We start from the raw sequence: 19004 nt of genomic DNA, 5'->3' as shown, positions 1-19004 counted from the left end.
TTTTTTTTTTTTAAGTGAGGCAATTGGGGTTAAGTGACTTGCCCAGGGTCACACAGCTAGTAAGTATTAAGTGTCTGAGGCCAGATTTGAACCCAGGCACTCCTGACTCCAGGACCGGTGCTCTAGCCACTGCGCCACCTAGCTGCCCCTAGGGGCATCTTTCTAGAAAAGGGGATTGTAGTTGTTTGTAGAACAGTCGGGTGCTTAACCCAAAGTCACCTTCTGTAATTAGGCCCATTATCTTATCTTTTGATAAAAAAAAACAGGAGATGATTAGTACCGAGCCACATGCTTTCCCTTATTTGCTTGTTCACATCCAGCCTTCTCCTGGTCCTGGCTGATGAGAGAGGAACCTGCTGTGGAGAGGGGGGTGGGTGCTGAGGAAGTCGGCTATGAGGGCTTTTTTCTTAGATTCCAGGCTTCTGGGAGTCCCCCTTTCAAGCCCAATACAGTGTTTCATATTCCTTTCTGCCCCTTTGCAATCTGACCTCTCCCATCTTCTCCCTCTCCCCATTCAGGGCTGCCAAGCCTAGTTTGGGCCCTTGGATCCCTTTCTCCTGGACCTCCTGATTGGATGGTCTCTGGACATTCTGTCTCCCATCTCCCATTTATTTCTCTTTAAGTACCTACTGGAGCTTTCTAAGGGGAGAGGCCTGTCCCTTTCACTCCCTGATTAAAACAACAAATGACTTCTGCTTGCTTTAGGAGCAGCAGCTTGGCTGTGGAGCCCAGCACAACTGGGCTCTAGCATCCCTCCCCCATCCTAGGCTGCTTGTATACCCTTCTTTATCTATATGGGTTCTATCTTAGAGACAAATGACATACAGTGTCCTCAACTCTGTACCTCCGTGTGTACAGTAAAGTCCTTCCTCACCTCTTCTTCTTTTTTTTTATTTTTGGTGAGGCAATGCCCAGGGTCATACAGCTAGTAAGTGTGAAGTGTCTAAGGCTAGATTTGAACTCAGGTCCTCCTGAATCCAGGGCCGGTGCTCTATCCACTGTACCACCTAGCTGCCGCTGATATTGATTGTCAAACAATCATTACAATGTCCTCTTCTTAGACTCCTGTCTGCCCTGAAGCCTCTGCTCTAGGCCTGTTCTCTTATTGGGTATCCTTCCTGATCCCTTCTTTTGTTATGCTGATTTAGAGATGGATGCCTCTTTTTGTGGCACAGTGGACAGAGAGCTGGCCCAGGAATCTGGATCCTGCCTCAGATAGTAGGAGAGCACTGAAGGGACGTGATGATGAGGCCCTTGGGGGTGGGGGTGTGCAGGGTGATGCTTCTGTGTTTGGGCCTCACCTTGGCAACATTTGCTTCTGTTGGACTCTGGGCTAGGCTCATTTGTTACAGGGGAGGCTCACAGAAAATTATGATTTGGGGTCAGGGACTTGGGGCAAGTGACTTTAACCTCTGGGCCTCCATTCCCCATCTATTAAGTGTCCATTTAAATAAGAGAGATTTTTTCCTTGACATTTTCGTTGTAAAATATTTTGGTTTGAGATGAAAGCTGCTTATGCCTTTGTTTCCCTGGCTGTAGCCAATAAAGTAATAAGCTGAATAAATTCCTAATGTTTTCAGTAAAACTACATGTTTGAAAGATTGCTTTGGAGGAATGATTTGTACTTTTTAATGTAATAATTCTGTTAAGATAAAACAATTCACTCGTTTTTTTGAGTGAGCAAAAATTTTTACTCGCAATATAGAGAACAAAATAGACAGGAATTGTTTTTGACTATTTTCTGTGACTCATCTCTTAAACATGTTTATTGCTCAGTAATTTTAGTGGGTTATAATGTCTGCTTTTCCTATTTAAATTCAATTGTGACAACCCAATTACTAGGACAAAAATTCAGAGGTATTTATCTGAAATTGAACTTCTTTTCTGCTGGTTGTCAATACTAGTCATCTTCAGGCTAAAATTTTTAGAAAACAGCATGAGTGGTTACTTTGAAGCTATGCTTCAGTGAAAAGGTTGGCTCATCATTCTGGTAGCGGTTGGACAAATTCTTTGGTAACTCTAGCCTCAGTTGCTTTATTTGTAAAACGCTGAGATTGCTCATTCTCCTCTCTGAGGACTTTTGGCCCCTTTGAATATTTGGTGGTTCTAGGAAATGTCAGCATTACAAATACAAACTTGAAGGGTAAAAGCAGGCTTGGCCTTGTCCCCAAGGGACCTTCGATGTCCCATGTTCTGTAGACGAGAAATTGAATGGCAGAAAGTGTTGGTGAGCTTTCCTGATCAGCCCTCAGCTGGCTAGTGGTAGAAGGTAAGGTCCTAGGGGTGGGGGTGGGGGAGTGGAGGGCTCCTTACCAGCTGTGAGACTGCTAAGTTAACCTCTATTTGCCTAACTCAGAATGATGGTAGTGAGGATAAATGAAATAATATGTGTAGAGCAGTTAGCAACAGTGCCTGGCCACATAGTAGGCACTAGCTTACAGAAGTAATTGAATTTATGGGCCATGATGACATGAGCTAGTTAGAACAGAGGCAAAAGAGTGTCCAGAACAGAGCCTTGGGGGAATCACCACAGTTGGTAGGCATGACCTAGGTAAAGACCCCCAGCAGCCAGATAGGTGTGTAGGAAGGTCAGGAGAGAGCAGTGTCATGAAACCTTAGAAGGAAGAGGGTGGTGAAGTATTGAGGCTGCAGAAATGTCAGGGTGGATGAGGACTGAGAAAAGGCAATTAAGAGCCATCGGTGACATTGGAGAGCCCTTTCAGGGCAGCAGGCAGAACACAGAGAGGGGAGAGTAAGAGCAGAGGAAGTGGGGGTGCTCTGATTGCAGAGGATAGCCCAGAGGAGAGCTTGAAGGAGGTGGGCTAGGTCAGAGGAGAAGTTTTTAAAAAATAATAAACACTTTTATTTATAGCTTTGACTTCCAAACTTATCCCTCCTTCCCTTCCTGAGGCAGTAAGCAATCAGATGTGGGTTATACATGTACAATTATGTAAAACATTACCAGATTAGTTATTTTGTACAGGAATACTTGAATAAAAGAAAAAAAAGAAAGAAAGTGAAAAACAGGATGTTCAGTCTGTGTTCAGTCAATATCAGTTCTTTGGAGGTAGGTACTATGTTTCTTCATTAGTTCTTTGGGGAATGTCTTGGATCATTGTATTGCTGAGAATAGCTAAGTCTTTCGCAGTTCATCAAACAATATTGCTGTCTCTGTGAACAACATTCTCTTGGTTCTGCTCACTTCACTAGACATCAGTTCATACAAGTCTTTCCAGGCCTTTCTGAAATCATCCTGCTTGTTATTTCTTACTGAACAATAATATTTCATCACCATCATATACCACAGCTTGTTTAGCCATTCCCCAGTGGATGGGCATCCCTTTGATTTCTAATTCTTAGCCTCTACAAAGAGAGCTGCTATTAATATTTTTGTACAAATGGGTCTTTTTCTCTTTTGGGGGATGTCTTTGGGATATAAACCTTGCAGTGGATCAAAGGGGGTGCACAGTTCTAGAGCCCTTTGGGCCCAGTTCCAAATTGCAGAGGAGGATTTTTTGTAGATGGAGGAGAGACACACATGTGTTTGCTAGTAATGGAAGCCATTAGATACGGGAAAACTGAAGAGAAGAGAGTGGGTTGATATACCAGAGGGCAGTGTATCTGAGAAGATGGGATGGGACTGGGTCATTTGCATTTAGAGGGGATACAGTGGCGAGGAGAAAGCCCACCACCTCTTCAGGTGTGATTTGAGGTGGAGGAGGTAACGGTGAAAATCCATGTTGGCTGTCTCTTCGGAGGTTCTTGAACAGCCTTATTGCTGTTGTGTCTTTCAGTTGATCTTGAATAATTTTGTTTGAAGAGAGCCTTTAGGAGGCAGTTTCTCCTTCTTTTCATTCACATGCATTTCCATAATCTGCAAACTCTGCCCAGTCTTGCTCTGGTCTTCATTCCATCTTTTGGCGTCCTTTATTCACTAGGCCTGGGCTGGCCCCCTTGATGGCAGTGCCTTCCCTTGGGCTTAGCCAGTGTCTGTCTGATCAAGTCGTTTTCTTGTTTCCTCCATTGGGATGGGAACTCCTGGAGGGCAGATGCCCATCTATTAGTGTCCCTAGTGCTTAGCAGAGTTCCTGATGCAGTGTTTGTTTAAGAAGTATCTGTCGATTGGGTTGCTGAATATTGTTTTCAGTAGACCCTGATGTTCCTTAACCATTGGCTTTATCCATACCCTTTTAAGAAAAATGAATATGGTTCGAGATGTTTTCTGCACCTTTGATAACTTTTCTTCAAGTGCCTTGTGAATTGATTGGAGGCTGAATGGTATAGTGGATAGAGAGCATGTGTATTCAGATAATGACTCAAGGCAAATCATGTGATTTCTTCATTCTGAGGTCCCTTCTGGCTTGAAATCTATGCCTTGGTGATCTAGTGCACCCTCCCATTTGTGGGCTGCCCCACAGATCTCTCATACATCTAGCTGCTTTTCCTGTTGCTTTTCTGTCTTCCTTCTAAGAGTATCTAGACATCATGGGTGGCAACTGCACTCTCATTGATGTTACAAAGTGGACAAACCTTTTGGAGCCTTTTAAACCATGTGACTTCTTGGTTGTCTTCCCCTGAATTTCATTTTCTCTGCTTTTGTGATGACTTGGTTTATTTGCTTGTTTAGATTTCATTTTCTTTGCCACTGCTTCTTCTGATTCTAACTTGTGAGATCTTGTAAATGAGTTTGTCTTCCACACGGGCATTTCTCTTGGCCAGCATCTCTCAGTTTGACACGTTTGTGAAATGGGTTCTGACTGTAGGAACTTTGTGAGCTCTTTTCGTTTCCTCATTATATTCTGACTAAATACCAGCCCGGGTCAGCATTTCAGGGGCCCCTTGAGACCTTGTTCCACTTCATTTGGAGCCCTAGACTTTTTTACTTCCTTGCCAAATGCCTCTCACTCCACCCTACCTCCCGGCTTTTCAAAAGAAGCTCTTTCTATTAGAGTGGAAGTTTCTTGAGGGTAGGGACTGTCTTGCTTGTTTTTATATTCCCAGGACTTAGCACAGGGACACTTAACGGTCCCTTTCCCCCCCTCTCCTTTTTTGCATCAAATGCTTATCATGGATACTGCCATATGAGAAGACCAGTCGTCCTGTGCCACCTCCTTTCTTTGCTTTTCCAGCAAGTACCTGTCAGCCAGCCTTCCTTCCTTGAGCCACCTCCTTTCTTTGCTTTTCCAGCAAGTACCTGTCAGCCAGCCTTCCTTCCTTGAGCTGTCAAGAATGTCAAGATCATTGGGCTTTATTTGGCTCCTGTAGCAGTACGTCCACTGTATGCCACACAAACTCACATTTAGAGCCCCAACAGACAAGTTTATAGATCTAGGTCTTAAAACTGGAATTTTTAGCACCCTCTCCACCCCCTTTGTATTTATCCAAACAAGTGAATACCTGTCATCTCGAGGGAATGCGGCATCAGGCAAGTCCTGGCTGAGGAAGGAGCTCCTGACCTGTCCTTTGCAGGATCTGAAGGATCCTAAAAAGCTGCCTTTGGGAGGGGATTGCCCCCAAAACATTGCAGGGCATGGGGTGCCCCACTTGTGCAAAGGCACCATGGCATGCCATGGCATGTACCAAAGACGGAATAACCTGAGGGAGCAGCTGGGCACAGGGTTAGCAAAAAAGGAGGGACGGTCTTGACCACGTCTGCGGGCCCCCCTCCCCTCGCCCCCTCGCTGCCGCCCCATGGTTCTCCAGATCTGCGTAATGGAACGCTGCTCTCTAATTGAGGGGGTGCTCATGGTGCTTTTTATTTCATGCATCTGCCTCAGATGTGAGGCCTCTGACAGGATCTCATTGTATATATAAGCAGTTTAGGTGCATGTTTGTGTCGTGTGATAGTAAAGTGACTAACACTTTTTGTTTTCTTGTAGGAGAATCTGGATTGGGGAAGTCAACATTAATCAACTCATTATTCCTAACAGACTTGTATTCTTCAGAGTACCCAGGTCCCTCACATAGAATTAAAAAGACCGTACAGGTATGCCCATTTGTTGTTTGGATTGTTTTACTTTGGATTTGATTTATCTGGAAAGCTAGAAACTGTTGTCACAGAGAAAGGTTTGATTTCTGATGTTCAAGGAGCACATTCTTATATACCTGCTAAGGTTGCTTCCTGGGCAGAATGAGGTGAGTCTCTTAATTTATGTCTAACCAAATAATTGAACGTCTGATGCCTTCTGGACTCTATTTTCTCCTAGACAATTCCCTCAGAATTGATAGTAAGTTGTAGTCAAAACTCTTTCATAGAAATTTGAAAGGCATTTTCAGTGTTGTGCCTCAACTGGAAATATTGCCTTCATTTCATAATGACATCGATTCATTCTGGTTAGCTCCAGTTGATCTTGGGCTAGAACCTCATTTATTAGTGATCCAGTGACTTAGCATATCGAATGCTGTGTAATGACTAAAAAACATTGCCCATGGAGGGAAACAGAATTGTCTTTTTTCCTGCATAGCAGGGATTCTCTTAGCTTTGGTTGTTTTTTTGGTTTTTAATATTTGATTAACAATTTCTTTTTTTTAAACTAATATTGTTTTCATAAACTTATGTGCCTAGCACATAGTGGGCTTTTATTCATCTATCTATCTATTTTTAAGTAGTAAACGTTTTATTTATAGTTTTGACTTCAATTTTTATCCCTCTCTCCCCTCCCACCTCTGTTAGGTGGTAAGCAATCAGATCGGGGTTATCCATGTGCAATTATGTAAAACATTTCCAGATTAGTAATTTTGTACAGGAAAACTTGGATAAAAGGAAAAATGAAAGAAAGTGAAAATAGCATGTTTGTGTTCCATCAATATCAGTTCTTTCTTTGGAGGTGGATAGTATGTTTCATCCATAGTCCTTCGGGATCATTGTATTGCTGAGAATAGCTAAGTCACTCACAGTTAGTTCTTCATCAAACAGTATTATTGTCCTGGTTCTGTTCTTCACTGTACATCAGTTTATATAAATCTTTCCAGGCCTTTCTGAAATCATCTTGCTTGTCATTTCTTAGAGCGCAATAATATTCCTTCATAGCCTTTTCAATATAATTGGTTCCAATTGTTGTCTTGTGAATTTTTTTATTCATTTAAAAGCATTCTGAGAAAGGTTATGTGGGTTTCATCTGCCTACCAGAGGGACATTTTGAATTGTCACAGAATTGCACCGATATCCAGTGACTTATGTTGGTTTATGAACTTGGGAAATGCCCAGATGCATTCACTAGGCAAATATTTCTTTCATAGAGTGATTTGGGGGTTTTCTTAAGGTTTGAATTAGTTCTGTTTCCTCTCAGGCAAGTAAAGCTGTTGGCTTTCCCTTCCATTTTGCTATTACCTGGTAAAAAGTGTTACCTTCTCATCAGAATTAGAGCTTGATCTTAAATGTTTCACACAGGATTTTCACCCAAAAATTGTCTTTGTTTTTTGTGATGAAAAGGGATCTTGTTAGATGGGATATGGATTGGACACATCAATAGGTAGGGAGATAGGCGATATACTTTTATTCTCAATGAGATTAGAATCCCTCCTTTTCCTGTCTTTCCATGTCCTTTCCTCCTTGACATTCCCTTCTCCCCTAAGATTGTAGAGATTCCCAGACTAAGGGACTCAAAAGCCACCTGGTCTAACCCATATTTGAATGAGAAACCGGCAAAGTTCTCACTCAGCTTTTGCTGGAAGATATACCTGAATAGCTCTGATTTTCGAGGTAGTTTTTCTTTAAAATCAAGCCACATCTTTTGCTCCTTGGCCACCTCCCACCCATTGCTCCCAGTCCTCTTTTCTGGAACCAAGAACAACAAGCTGCCCTTGGTCAAAAACATTGTTAATGGGGAGAATTGCTGAGAGAGACATTAAACCAGGAAGCTCAGCTGATAAGAACAACACTTTGTGTATTCTAGTGTTGTTTTCTGCAGACCAGACTATTGCCTCATCTCTTGTGTAGAGCAACATTTGAGGGGGCTTATTGTTTCAGAGCCAAAAGTTCTGAGGTCAAGACTTCAAGAACTTTCTCTTTTAGCAATAAATAGAACTTCCTAATTCAGAAGTGTGTGATTTGGTCTGTCCTCTTCCTAAGACAGGTTTCAGCTCCTTTTTGCCTTTGTCATTGGGAACTGGTGAGGTCAGAAATTTCATCTTCCTTTTGCTCAGTTTAGTGTGATCTCGGAAAATGTGGTTTGAAACTGAGTCACAGAGAGTGGACAGAACCTTTCTTGGTCTGTCCTGGAAGCATTTTAGGGAGAGAGAACCTGCTTCTTGTGCTCTTTGAGAAGCCATGGTCTCTTCCTTGCCATGATGAGGCATCAGATAAGGATGCTAATGGAGGAATAAATGATATCACAATAGGGAAGGACCTGAGGCAGAGGCCACATATGCAGGGCAAGTCACCATCACCTCCTGGACCCCCAGCTCCCCTCAGAGCCTGATGGACACAGCCCAGGACCCTGAGCCCGACAGCGTTGGGAAGAACCAGGCTTCCAGCCCAGGGCCCTTAGCCATTGTCCCGGCAAGCCACTCTTGGGGAGGTGCAGCCTGGGCTCTGCTCCTGCAGGTGGCCCGGAAAAGGAAGCCAGAGCTAGTCACCATTCTCCCAGGCCCTCTCCAGTGGCTCCTCATCAGGAACTACTATGACTTACCAGTGGGGAATGAGCCCCTGCTCTGCTGCTGCCCCCTCAGGACCCCCGGACCTTTCCCTCTGTCCTGCAGCCGAGACCTTCGCCGGGTGTTGTCTCCCCCATTAGAGTGAGAGCAGGGCCTGTTTGTGCTCCCAGTGCTGAGCCCCGGGCTCTGGCGAGTAAGAGTTTTGGTAAATTATTTATTCATTCAAGTAGGAAATGAGGAGAGCTCTTTAGTTTATTTTTTAGTAGTGACCAGGATGTGCTGAAAGATGGTTGTCTTGTTCCTTTTGGCCTCTAGGAGTGTTTATGACATGCATCACACCCCAGGGGTTAGCACGCTTTCTTCATTCACCCTGAAAGGGCCCCTTCATCCAAGGGCAGTGGGAGTAGGAAGGTAGGACTTGGGGTTGTTGTGGTCACCATTGCAGCCATGCTTACTAAGAGTTATTCCATGAGGGTGAAGGCTTCTTGTTGGGAGCATGTCAGTCTCTCCATTTTCCAGCTGAAACAGCCCCTTCCCATTGAAAGACTGACCAGATTAAGTGATTGGCTCCTGCTTTGAAGTGCACTGGGCTCCTCCGTCCCACTGTTACTGCCCAGTGACTTTGCCCATAAATGTCGTCCTCCACTTAGCATCTCTGGTCCAGGTTCCTCTGAAAGGCTTGCCTGCTCTTTCTTTTTCTTTTCAAGTCTTTTGATCTGAAAGAGGGGATAAAGGAAACTGCCGGCTGCCAGGTCCAGGTCCCGGAGCAGCATGGGTTTGAGTTCGTGGGCAGGTAGCCAACATGGCATTTTCTCAAAGCCATTGCAAGCTGCCGTTACTGGCCACATTCAAAGACTCATGTTGAAAATAACACAAACATTTTTCTATTGTACCTAAAAATTATAAAGTGTTTCAAGTAGGAAATTATATGGCAGATCTTCAGATTTCTAGAAGATGTTTTCAAACCCTGTTTTTGCCAATGGAATATTTTCTTGTCTTATTACTTTTGGATGTATGCATTTATTGACAAACTATATGAAGGTAAGCTGCCATCTGTTAGTGCTGTGCCCATTCTGTCTTAGGTATGAACTAGGGAGTGTGTGGAACGGAACAATACACGCAGACAGGAAAAGCAGATTATGGTGTTCTTTAAATGCTAAGCATTTTAACTGGAACTTCTGAAGCAGCTGAGGAGGACAATGGCTAAGAGTCAGGAAGACCTGAGTTCAAATTCTGCCTGAGTCTTACTACCTTTGTGATTCTGGGCAAGTCACTTAGCTTCTGTTTGCCTCTGTTTCTTCAACTGTGAAATGGGGATAATAATAATAATAGCACCTCTACCCCCCACGGTGATTGTGAAGATCAAATGAGCTATTTGTAATGCACTTAGCACAGTGCCTGGCATTTATTTAGTAAGTCCTTGTTAGCTGCTGTTATTGTTACCATATTGGTATTTTGCAGACTGTATATAAAATTGAGTCATTTTTGGTCTTAAACTCAACAATATTATTGAAGCAGTGTTTTAAAAAATGAGTCTCAATCAGCATATAAAGGTTATGAAGACTCTAGTCCAGGAGACCAGAATATTGGTTTCAGCAAACTAAATTATATAAATATTCAAATGGAACTTCAGTCATATTTATTTTTCAGAAAAGTTAAGATTCTGACTATTCCTTGTTGCTTGCTAAAGGACGAGATTATGCATTTAATCTTGGAGGACTTGGGGTGGTGCCAAAAAATATTCTAACATGACCCCCTGCAGTAAAGTGCATGGGAAAATGGCCATTTGGAAGAGATTTCTTACAAGTTTGAAATTCCTGCACTTGAACCAATTTGTTTTCCATGAATCCCATGAGAATATTTGGAAAACCAGATGATAGGGTACGGTTGGACTCTGAATGACATGGGTTTACAGTTTGCTTTTCTGGCTCTCCTCCAGCTGTTATGAGCATTCGGGATTTGACCATGTATGGACACACAGTTCTGTAAACTATAAATAAAAAACACCCCGTCTAAATAGACCACTTGAAGAATCTTACGTGTCAGGCAGCCCTAGGGGTTGTGTCTCTTTCCAGAGTTGAACTGGATCTGGAGTAGTGTCTGATAAGAGTGGCATAGCCCATGGTGAGGCTGCAGTTCTGGGTATGGCCACTGTGTGCTCTGCTGCCAAGGGAAGTGAACTCTGACCAAAGACTGAGATCTTCTTCAGAGAATGTGTTCAGTGCCGGGGGTGGGGGGGGGGGGGGGTGGGGGGGGTGGGGGTGGATAGGATGGGTCCTAGTCGACCGGTCTGGCTAAGTGAAATGTAATGACATTGTCGTTTTCTTTGCTACTGTTTCTAACCAGTTTTCCAGGAATTCAGTTGTAATTAAGGCAGCATCAATCAGTTACTGTATGGTAGAGAAAGGGACTGGACGTGGCTGTCCCGGAAGTGACATCCCCCCCCAACGGGTCTTTGTTATCAGTTTGGTTATTTGTCCCTTGTGGTTTTTGTAAAGGCAGGGTGCATGGTGGGAAGAAGCTTGCTACTTTGGATTCTAGACCGAGGTGTTCACCACTGATCTAGGGATCTTTCCTGGACATAGAAGCTGTCTTCCCCAGGGAGGCTGGGGATGTGGTTAAAAAGCTAACAGTTGGACTGAATTTTGCTGAGGGCCAGAGATGAGGCTTAGTTAACCACCATCCCAGATAAGGATGTTATTGTTAGTTGGAAAGGCTAACTCTGAGAGTTTTCTATAGAATTGGGGTTACCCGCTACCAGGGGAGCACGGCTAGGGCCGTGGCTTCAGTTGTGGTCACAAAAAGCAGCCACGCGTGAACTTGAAATAAATTAAATTAACCATAAGTTTACTATCCTGTTCCCCCAAAACCCCAAAATACCTTTTAAAAACAGGTAAATATCCTAACTGATCAAAATTAAATTTCTGGGACAGGAGGCAGCTCGGTGGCACAGTGGATAGAGCACCAGCCCTGGAGTCAGGAGGACCTGAGTTCAAATCTGGCCTCAGATACTTAACACTTACCAGCTGTGTGACCCCGGGCAAGTCACTTAACCCCGATTGCCGCACTTAAAAAAAAAAAATTCTGGGACAGCTAGGTAGCACAGTGGATAATAAAGCACCAGCCCTGGATTCAGGAGGACCTGACTTCAAAAATTCAGCCTCAGACACTTGACACTTACTAGCTGTGTGACCCTGGGCAAGTCACTTAACCCGCATTGCCCCCCCCCCCCCCCAAGATTAAATTTAATTTTAGAGCAAGATTTAAGGAAATAAGATATTTGTTTTGTATTTCAAACTCATCATGCCTAGAACTGAATTCATTCTTTTCCCCTAAACATAATCTTCTGTCCCCCAGCCTTCCTGTTACTGTAGAGGACAATAGCACCCTCAGGCTCCACCTCCAGGAGTCACCCTGGGCCCCTTTTTCTTTGAGACATCCCCCAGATCCAATGTGCTGCATCTCTCCTCTGACGCTGCAGCCCCCCCCCCCCCCCCCCCCGCCCGTACAGGCCCTTTTCACACCCCTGCTGGGGGGCTGCTTGCCTCTGGTCTTTCCCCACTCCAGTCCATCCTCAGCCCCCAAAGTATTCTTTCTACCACGTCACCTTCCCTACTCAGTATACGCCAGTGCCTTCTAGAAGCAAATGCAAAATGCTCACTTTAGCATTCAGAGCCCTTCATAATCTTGCCCTCTCCAACCTCTTCAGTTTTCTTTTCTTTTCCTTTTTTTAAAAATTAATTTTATTTGTTTGTTGTTTTTTCTTTTTGCAGGGCAATGAGGGTTAAGTGACTTGCCCAGGGTCACACAGCTAGTAAGTGTCAAGTGTCTGAGGCTGGATTTGAACTCGGGTCCTCCTGAATCCAGGGCTAGTGCTTTATCCACTGTGCTGCCTAACTGCCCCTCTCCTAAGTTTTCTTAAACCTCCTTCCCCAACACAGGCTTTTCAATCCAGGGAGCCTGGTCTCCTGGCTGTTTCATGAACTAGGCCTTCCATCTCTCTGCTCTAGGCACTCTCTCTGGCTATCCCCCATACCTTGAACCTTCTCCCTCAGCTCTGCCTACTGACGTACAGGAAGCCTTCTCCAACCCCTCTTAATTCCAGAGCCTTCCCTCTGTAAATTATCTCCTATTGATCCTGTACCTAGCTTGCTTTGTGTAAGTGTTTACATGTTGTCTCTTCCTCCATTCGATGGTATGCTGCTTAAGAATGGGGATCAGAATTGTCTCTTTCCACCTTTTGGGTCCCCAGCCCTTGAGCACACAGACACTTGGGTGAAATTAGCCTTCTTTTTGCTTGTCTTTATCTGTCACTTACAGTCTCTCACATTTCGGAGGCCCTTGACTTTTTGCAGACTTTATTCATGTTAGGTCATCCCAGGGCTGGAGAGGCCTTGTTGTGTAACGAGGTCCCAGGAGCTGCTTGGAGAGGACGGTGGCTTTCCTTGCTTGTTCCACACACAGTCCTGACTTAGTGGAGGCTCAGAGGGAGTGCTTTTACCCCTGGTCTCCAGCTAATGAATGGCAGATCCGATCCTCAAACCCATGTCTTCCTCTTTTGTCAGTTAGGCCAAAAAGCTTAAAACAGATGATTCAAGTGGCGCAGTGGACAGGCCAGTAGGCCTGGAGTCAGGAAGACCCTAGGGCAAATCACTTCTTCTGTTTGCCATAGTTTAGAGCTGCCTCCAGGGTCGTGAGGATCAAATGAGATAACAATTATAAAGCACTTTGCACATAGTAGGAGTTGTAGAAATGCTAGCCATGGCCATGGAGCCCATGGTGATAGAACCTTCCAGTTGGAGAAAGAACCTGACTGTTGTGGTGCCTGAATCATTATCTCACATTAGGTGGTGCTTTTCCCTTAGTGAATTCCTTGGCAGCAACACAAGCCTAGGCATAAGATAGACCTATCAGCTGGGAAGGAAGTAGGAATCAAATCTCAGCTTATACCAGAAAGTGGTTTTCTAAAACCAACTTTTGGTAGAAAAAAAGAATCATTATCTTCTCCCCTACCCCCTGCTAAGGCCACAGGGCCCACAGTGTTAGAGCTGGCACTCCTCTAGCCCCAAGTTTAGTGCTCTTTCTTCCTGTAGACCCCATTTTGTTGGTGATTGGCAGATTTCCCTTGGGGCCCAGAGAGGAAGGAGGGTGAGTGACTTGTTCAGGGTGTCAAAGGTGGGGCCTGGGAGGCTGCCTCTATCTGTAGCCAGGGATTGGGCTCTGTTGCACTACTGGTTACTCATTGTGACACCTACAGGTCAGGTTACATATCTCCTCTCTGTGCAGTTCAGTGATGGTTGGGTTTGGCTCAGAGGAGATGGGAGGCAGTGTCAGGGAGGCCGGAGCAAGGAAGGAGCAGTTTCTTTCAAGACACATGATTTCAAAGCACATTTGAATCGCCTTTGCCAAGGTTTTGCTGGACCAAATGTCCTTTGATCCCTTGGGATTTCAGTGACCATACTGATGCATTTCCAGGGGCAGAGAGAGCCAGGGCCCAGTGTGCATATACACTGGGCTAACCAAAGAAGAGCAGCAATTCATGGGATTGCAGAACTTTCCAAGATTGTGAGCATCTTGGGGAGCGAGTGAATCTGGAGTGAGTCCAACCAGGAAGATTTAGGGGCATGTACGCTACTCGGTTTTCTCATCTATACAATGGAAATGAAAGGAAGTGAGGGACAGAACTGGAAAGGAACAGAGAAAGCCCTGCTTCTCATACTTGAGTTGTGTGTGACCCTGGGCAGGTCACTTCACTTGTCACTATCCTAGGTAACTAGATAACTTGTAGGTAGGAAGGAGTGAGTCCTCACTTGGTGTTAACTACACGGATGGTCTCCCCAGACCCCAAGGATAATGTCTGCTACTTCATGTGATCATTGGGAGGAAAAGAACATTGTAACCTCTAAAATACTAAATACATAATGGCCGAACGAACTTTTGGATTGTGGTGGATCTTGGAAGGATCCATTTGTCAAATACAAGAAGAATCCTAATAGGAGACTCTGTTAAGATCTTAGGTATGGGGGCAGCTAGGTGGCGCGGTGGATAAAGCGCTGGCCTTGGATTCAGGGTGACCTGAGTTCAAATCCAGCCTCAGACACATGACACTTAACTAGCTGTGAGTGACCCTGGGCAAGTCATTTAACCCTTATTGCCCTGCAAAAAAAAAGATCATCTTAGGTATGTTGTAGTCCAAATCTGGCCCCAGATCCAGAGAGCTCTTTCCTTCTTGCATTTCTGGCAGACGGTCACCTTGCTGTTTGAATTGCTCCAGGCGTGGCCACTCACTGCCCCAGGAATAGCCTGGTCCATTATTCAGCAGTTGGACATAAAGGGACAGACAGGACCAGCCCTTGTTTGGTGACTTTTCCTTGTTCTTGGCAGCTTTTCTTTACTGGTTTTGCTTCTGCCTGCTCTCAAAAGCCCCACAGTACACATTGACTTACATCTTTGTTCTAACCAACAGTGATTGACTCTGCATTAATCTTTAAACTATTGAATCTTTCAGGTGGAACAAGCCAAAGTTTTAATCAAAGAAGGTGGTGTTCAGTTATTGCTCACAATAGTGGATACTCCCGGATTTGGTGATGCAGTGGACAATAGTAATTGGTAAGAGAGCTCTTTGTCACTTGAGTCCCTGGTCCATGCATTTGTAGGCATCTAAGAAACTTATTTTCACCCTTTTTATTCTGTATGGCTTTTTTCCTTTTGTGTCATGCACTGCTGTTTACCTTTCAGTCACAGTTTAGCTTTACCATCCCCTCAGGCTACTATCATCTCTCTCTTCTTTTCTCAGCAGAAAAATTGTCTCTGCTTCTTGTCACTCACCTTTTAACCTCTTGGTTCCATTTTCTGACTCCACTGACTGTTTCCAGAGTTACCAAATGCTCCTTTAATTACCAGATTGAATAGCTTTTTCTCGCTTCTTCTCCTTCACCTCTGTGCACCAGTTGACATTGTTGACCACGCTCTCTGGATAAGCTTCTTCTTCCTTTGGTGCATCATTCTCTTTATACTGTTCCCTAATTATGGCAGTCCCCCAACGCTGTGTCCTGGGCCCACTTTTCTCCCTCCATTCTCTCACTTGGTGACATCAGCACCCATGAGTTTAATTTATCATGTCTGTGCAGACGATTCTCCTTTATACACAACAGACTTCATCTCTTTCCTGAATTCCAGTCTTCTGAACTTTCCGTTTTGCTAATGCCATTACATTTTATTCCACAATCCAAATTTAAAGACCATGGTTCCTCCTCCTGCTCCATCATTCCCACCCTTCTCGTTAGGTGCCTCATCCTGGCCTTTGAGTTTCCATAGTGTTCCCCTAGGACATTGCTCTCCTTGTCTACTCTGACTCTTCCCCCACATGACCATCAAAGTGCCTTTCCTAAAGTGAAAATTTTCACCTACTTAGAAGCATTTATTAAGCACCTTCTATGTGGCAGGTGCTTCCACTGGCTCCTTATTACCACCAGGATCAAATGTAGCTCTTCCCAATCTACTTCATTCTTCCTTTTCTGCTGGCACATGGTGTTCCACTGATGTATGCTTCTTCAACAATGAACATGTCTCCCTGGCATGTCATCCTCTTATTCCAGCCCCATTTCCTGGCCTTCATTACCTCACCTCATCTCCACTGGCTCCCTCTGAAGCCACCAGCGCCTTCCAAGGGCCCTCTGCAGTGCTGGCTCCATAGGCAACCAACCAGTTTTCATCTTCAGCCTTTTCCTTCTCACTATCCAGATATCTGGCTCCCTCATGTTGGCCCAATCTCTGTCGCCTCCCTCTCTAGCATGAGCTGTACTTTGACTCCTTCCCACCATTCACTGATCTCACTGGGGGAGCTTGACTACTCCTTGCTTCTCCTTGCCACTTCCAAGTTCCTGCTTTGCCACTTCAGCTTCACAACCTCTCCACGTTTGAGATTCTTTCAATTCGTATCTGCCACCCAATCAACATTTTGTTTGCTCTAGTCTCCCAACTTCCAGGGACCTTCCCTTCCTTCATCAGTGAGTTCATTGGCTCAGTCTGTCATACCTAACACACACCATATTGCTACTCCCTCGAATACCCTTACCTCCCAGTTCCTCAAATGCTCACATGACCTACTGCACCTTCTCCCCACCTCGGTTATACACAGAAAAAGTCCTACCCTTGATCTTGCCATTGCCCACAAGTTGTCCACTTCCCCATTCACGAACTCTGAAATTCCCTTATCTGATCAGTTTATTATTTTTCTACTTCTCCCTCTGCCTTACAACCCCCAAAAATTGTTCTCTCTTTTTCCCCTTTTTGTTGTTGTTGTTCTTCTGTACCATGCTCTCCCTCAGGTTCTTAGCTAGGCCACCACCTCTGAACTGGCCAATACACCGTCTTCTTCTCTCAAGTGCCTCCTCGTCGTCTCCAGTCTTTGCTGCCAAGCCTCATCCTCGATTCCCACTCTCCACTGCCTTTTACTACTACTCATGTTTTGCTGATTGAGGCCAGAGAAAACCATGGAACTGTGCTCACTGGGCCCACTACCGCATCCTTGGATGGCCTGGCTCACTTGCCGCAGCGGTTCTTCCAAGACACTTCCAAATCTCCCATGGCTCACAGTCCCTAGCCTGTCCTCCAGAACCTGAAAAATGGAGGCCATTGCTCGAGCGCCCTCTCTTCATCCTCCATCACCAGAGGCCTTCTGCCAGTCACTCTCTTCTCCTTTACCTGCTGTCTTGTATGAAGAGGTCTCTCCCCACTTAAGTGCATCCTCCAGGGAGCTGTCAGTGATCTTAAAACTAACACTCCTCCTTCCTTTCTCCATGCCTCCCTCCCTCCCCCACTACTCCAGGTTTAAATAGAAAATCCTTTGTTTCCCCCCTTTCCACCCTTTCTGCCTTCTTACACCTTACTCTTCAAGCCAGTGACCCCTGCCTTCTGGCTGTTCCAGGAACAAGACCCTCCATCTTTGGGCTCTGGGCATTTTCTTTGGCCCTCTCTCATGCCTGAAATGCTATCCCTCCTCAGCTCTCTGACAGCTGACCTCCCTGGCTTCTTTTATTTCCAACTAAAATCCAGCCTTCTACAGAGAGTCTTTCCCAACTTTTCTTAATTCCAGATTCTTTCCTCTGTTCATTCTTCTCTATTTATCCTGCACATACAGAGCCTGTTTGTGCATATTTGTTTGCTCGCTAGATTGCAAGCCCCTTGAGGACAGGGTTTTCTTTGCATGCCCCTCGCTTGACACAGTGCTTAATAAATGCTGATTGACTCCCTGGCTGTTAAATCGAGAATTTAGTTTTGTGTTTTTCTGTACTCAGAGTAATTGCATACTCTTTTCTACTTAATGGAGGAAAGAGGACATCAGCTATACATATATATATCTCCACATACATATGCTTAGATATGCAGTAGAAATAGAACGTGTTCTCATGGTTTTCTTTTTCTTTTGGCATTCTTCAGTTGGCAGCCAGTTATTGACTACATTGACAGTAAATTCGAGGATTATCTGAATGCAGAATCTCGGGTGAACAGACGGCAGATGCCAGACAACAGGGTGCAGTGTTGTTTGTACTTCATTGCCCCTTCGGGACATGGGTTAGTACCTCGATCCTTCTGCATGTTGTTTTTTCGTTGTCTTTGTGGGTTTCTGAGTGTTTTAGCTGGCTTGTGAGTCTGCTTGGATAATGCTTCCCTAAGTCACTATTTCTGATAAGACTTGAGTCAGATCTGCTCAGTACACAATGTGGCCATATTCTCAGGGTAATTGTCTTTCTGATGCTGAGGGAATGAATATTTTATTTTGCTCCATTAAATGTTGGTCTTTTGGCATATCCCTTTGTGCCTCAAATTACACAATGGAATTAAAAAAAATTCTCAAATCAAAATGGCACTGGATAGAAATAAATGGGAGTGCTCTGAGGAGATAGAGAGGTGGCACAGAATCTCTCTTTAAGCTCTCTGATGTGGATTCTGAGGCTAGATTCTACTGCCCTGTGGGAAACTCCAGATTTGGTTGTTTGAATTGGAAATGACTTCCTGTAACAGGAGGGAGGCAGAAAGAGCACCTGACTCTTGACGCATCTATTTTATATTTATTGAGATTAATCTGCATTTAAGAGCAAAGCAGATGGAGTTGCTTTTTCTCCCTACATGCCATTTTCCACACCACTCTCCAGGAGGTGAAATCTCTCTATAGTTAGTACTGTGTGATATTATTGCATTTTCTGAAAATACCATGAAAAGCACAGAATTAGCATTACCGTCAGCACTCAGTATGTCAGATTTCCCTAAAATGCCTCAGTGGCTCCAGAACAGTTGATAGCGTAAGCAATGACAATTCAAGAAATTAATTTGAACACTTCTGAATGTCTTGAATATGATTTAGATCAGATTCAGTGTTGCTGACCACCGGCATTCTGCTACTTTGG

At 44.5% G+C, this 19004-nt stretch overlaps 1 protein-coding gene across 4 annotated transcripts in view; it reads left to right on the top strand.

The window, feature by feature from the left end:
• The window catches only part of SEPTIN7 (septin 7), a 76435-nt gene that overhangs the window by 34451 nt on the left and 22980 nt on the right, over positions 1–19004 (top strand). For all 4 annotated transcript variants that reach the window (XM_043984782.1, XM_043984793.1, XM_043984804.1 and 1 more), the window contains 3 exons: positions 5880–5986; positions 15104–15204; positions 18037–18171. In XM_043984782.1, the coding sequence (XP_043840717.1) occupies positions 5880–5986; positions 15104–15204; positions 18037–18171 (343 nt within the window). The remainder of the gene's footprint in view (positions 1–5879; positions 5987–15103; positions 15205–18036; positions 18172–19004) is intronic.

The sequence above is a fragment of the Dromiciops gliroides genome, chromosome 1 (genome assembly GCF_019393635.1).
Source record: "Dromiciops gliroides isolate mDroGli1 chromosome 1, mDroGli1.pri, whole genome shotgun sequence".
NCBI classification, from domain to species: domain Eukaryota; kingdom Metazoa; phylum Chordata; class Mammalia; order Microbiotheria; family Microbiotheriidae; genus Dromiciops; species Dromiciops gliroides.
The sequence above is the reverse complement of the archived record's forward strand: the minus strand, read 5'-3'. Positions and strand labels throughout refer to the sequence as shown.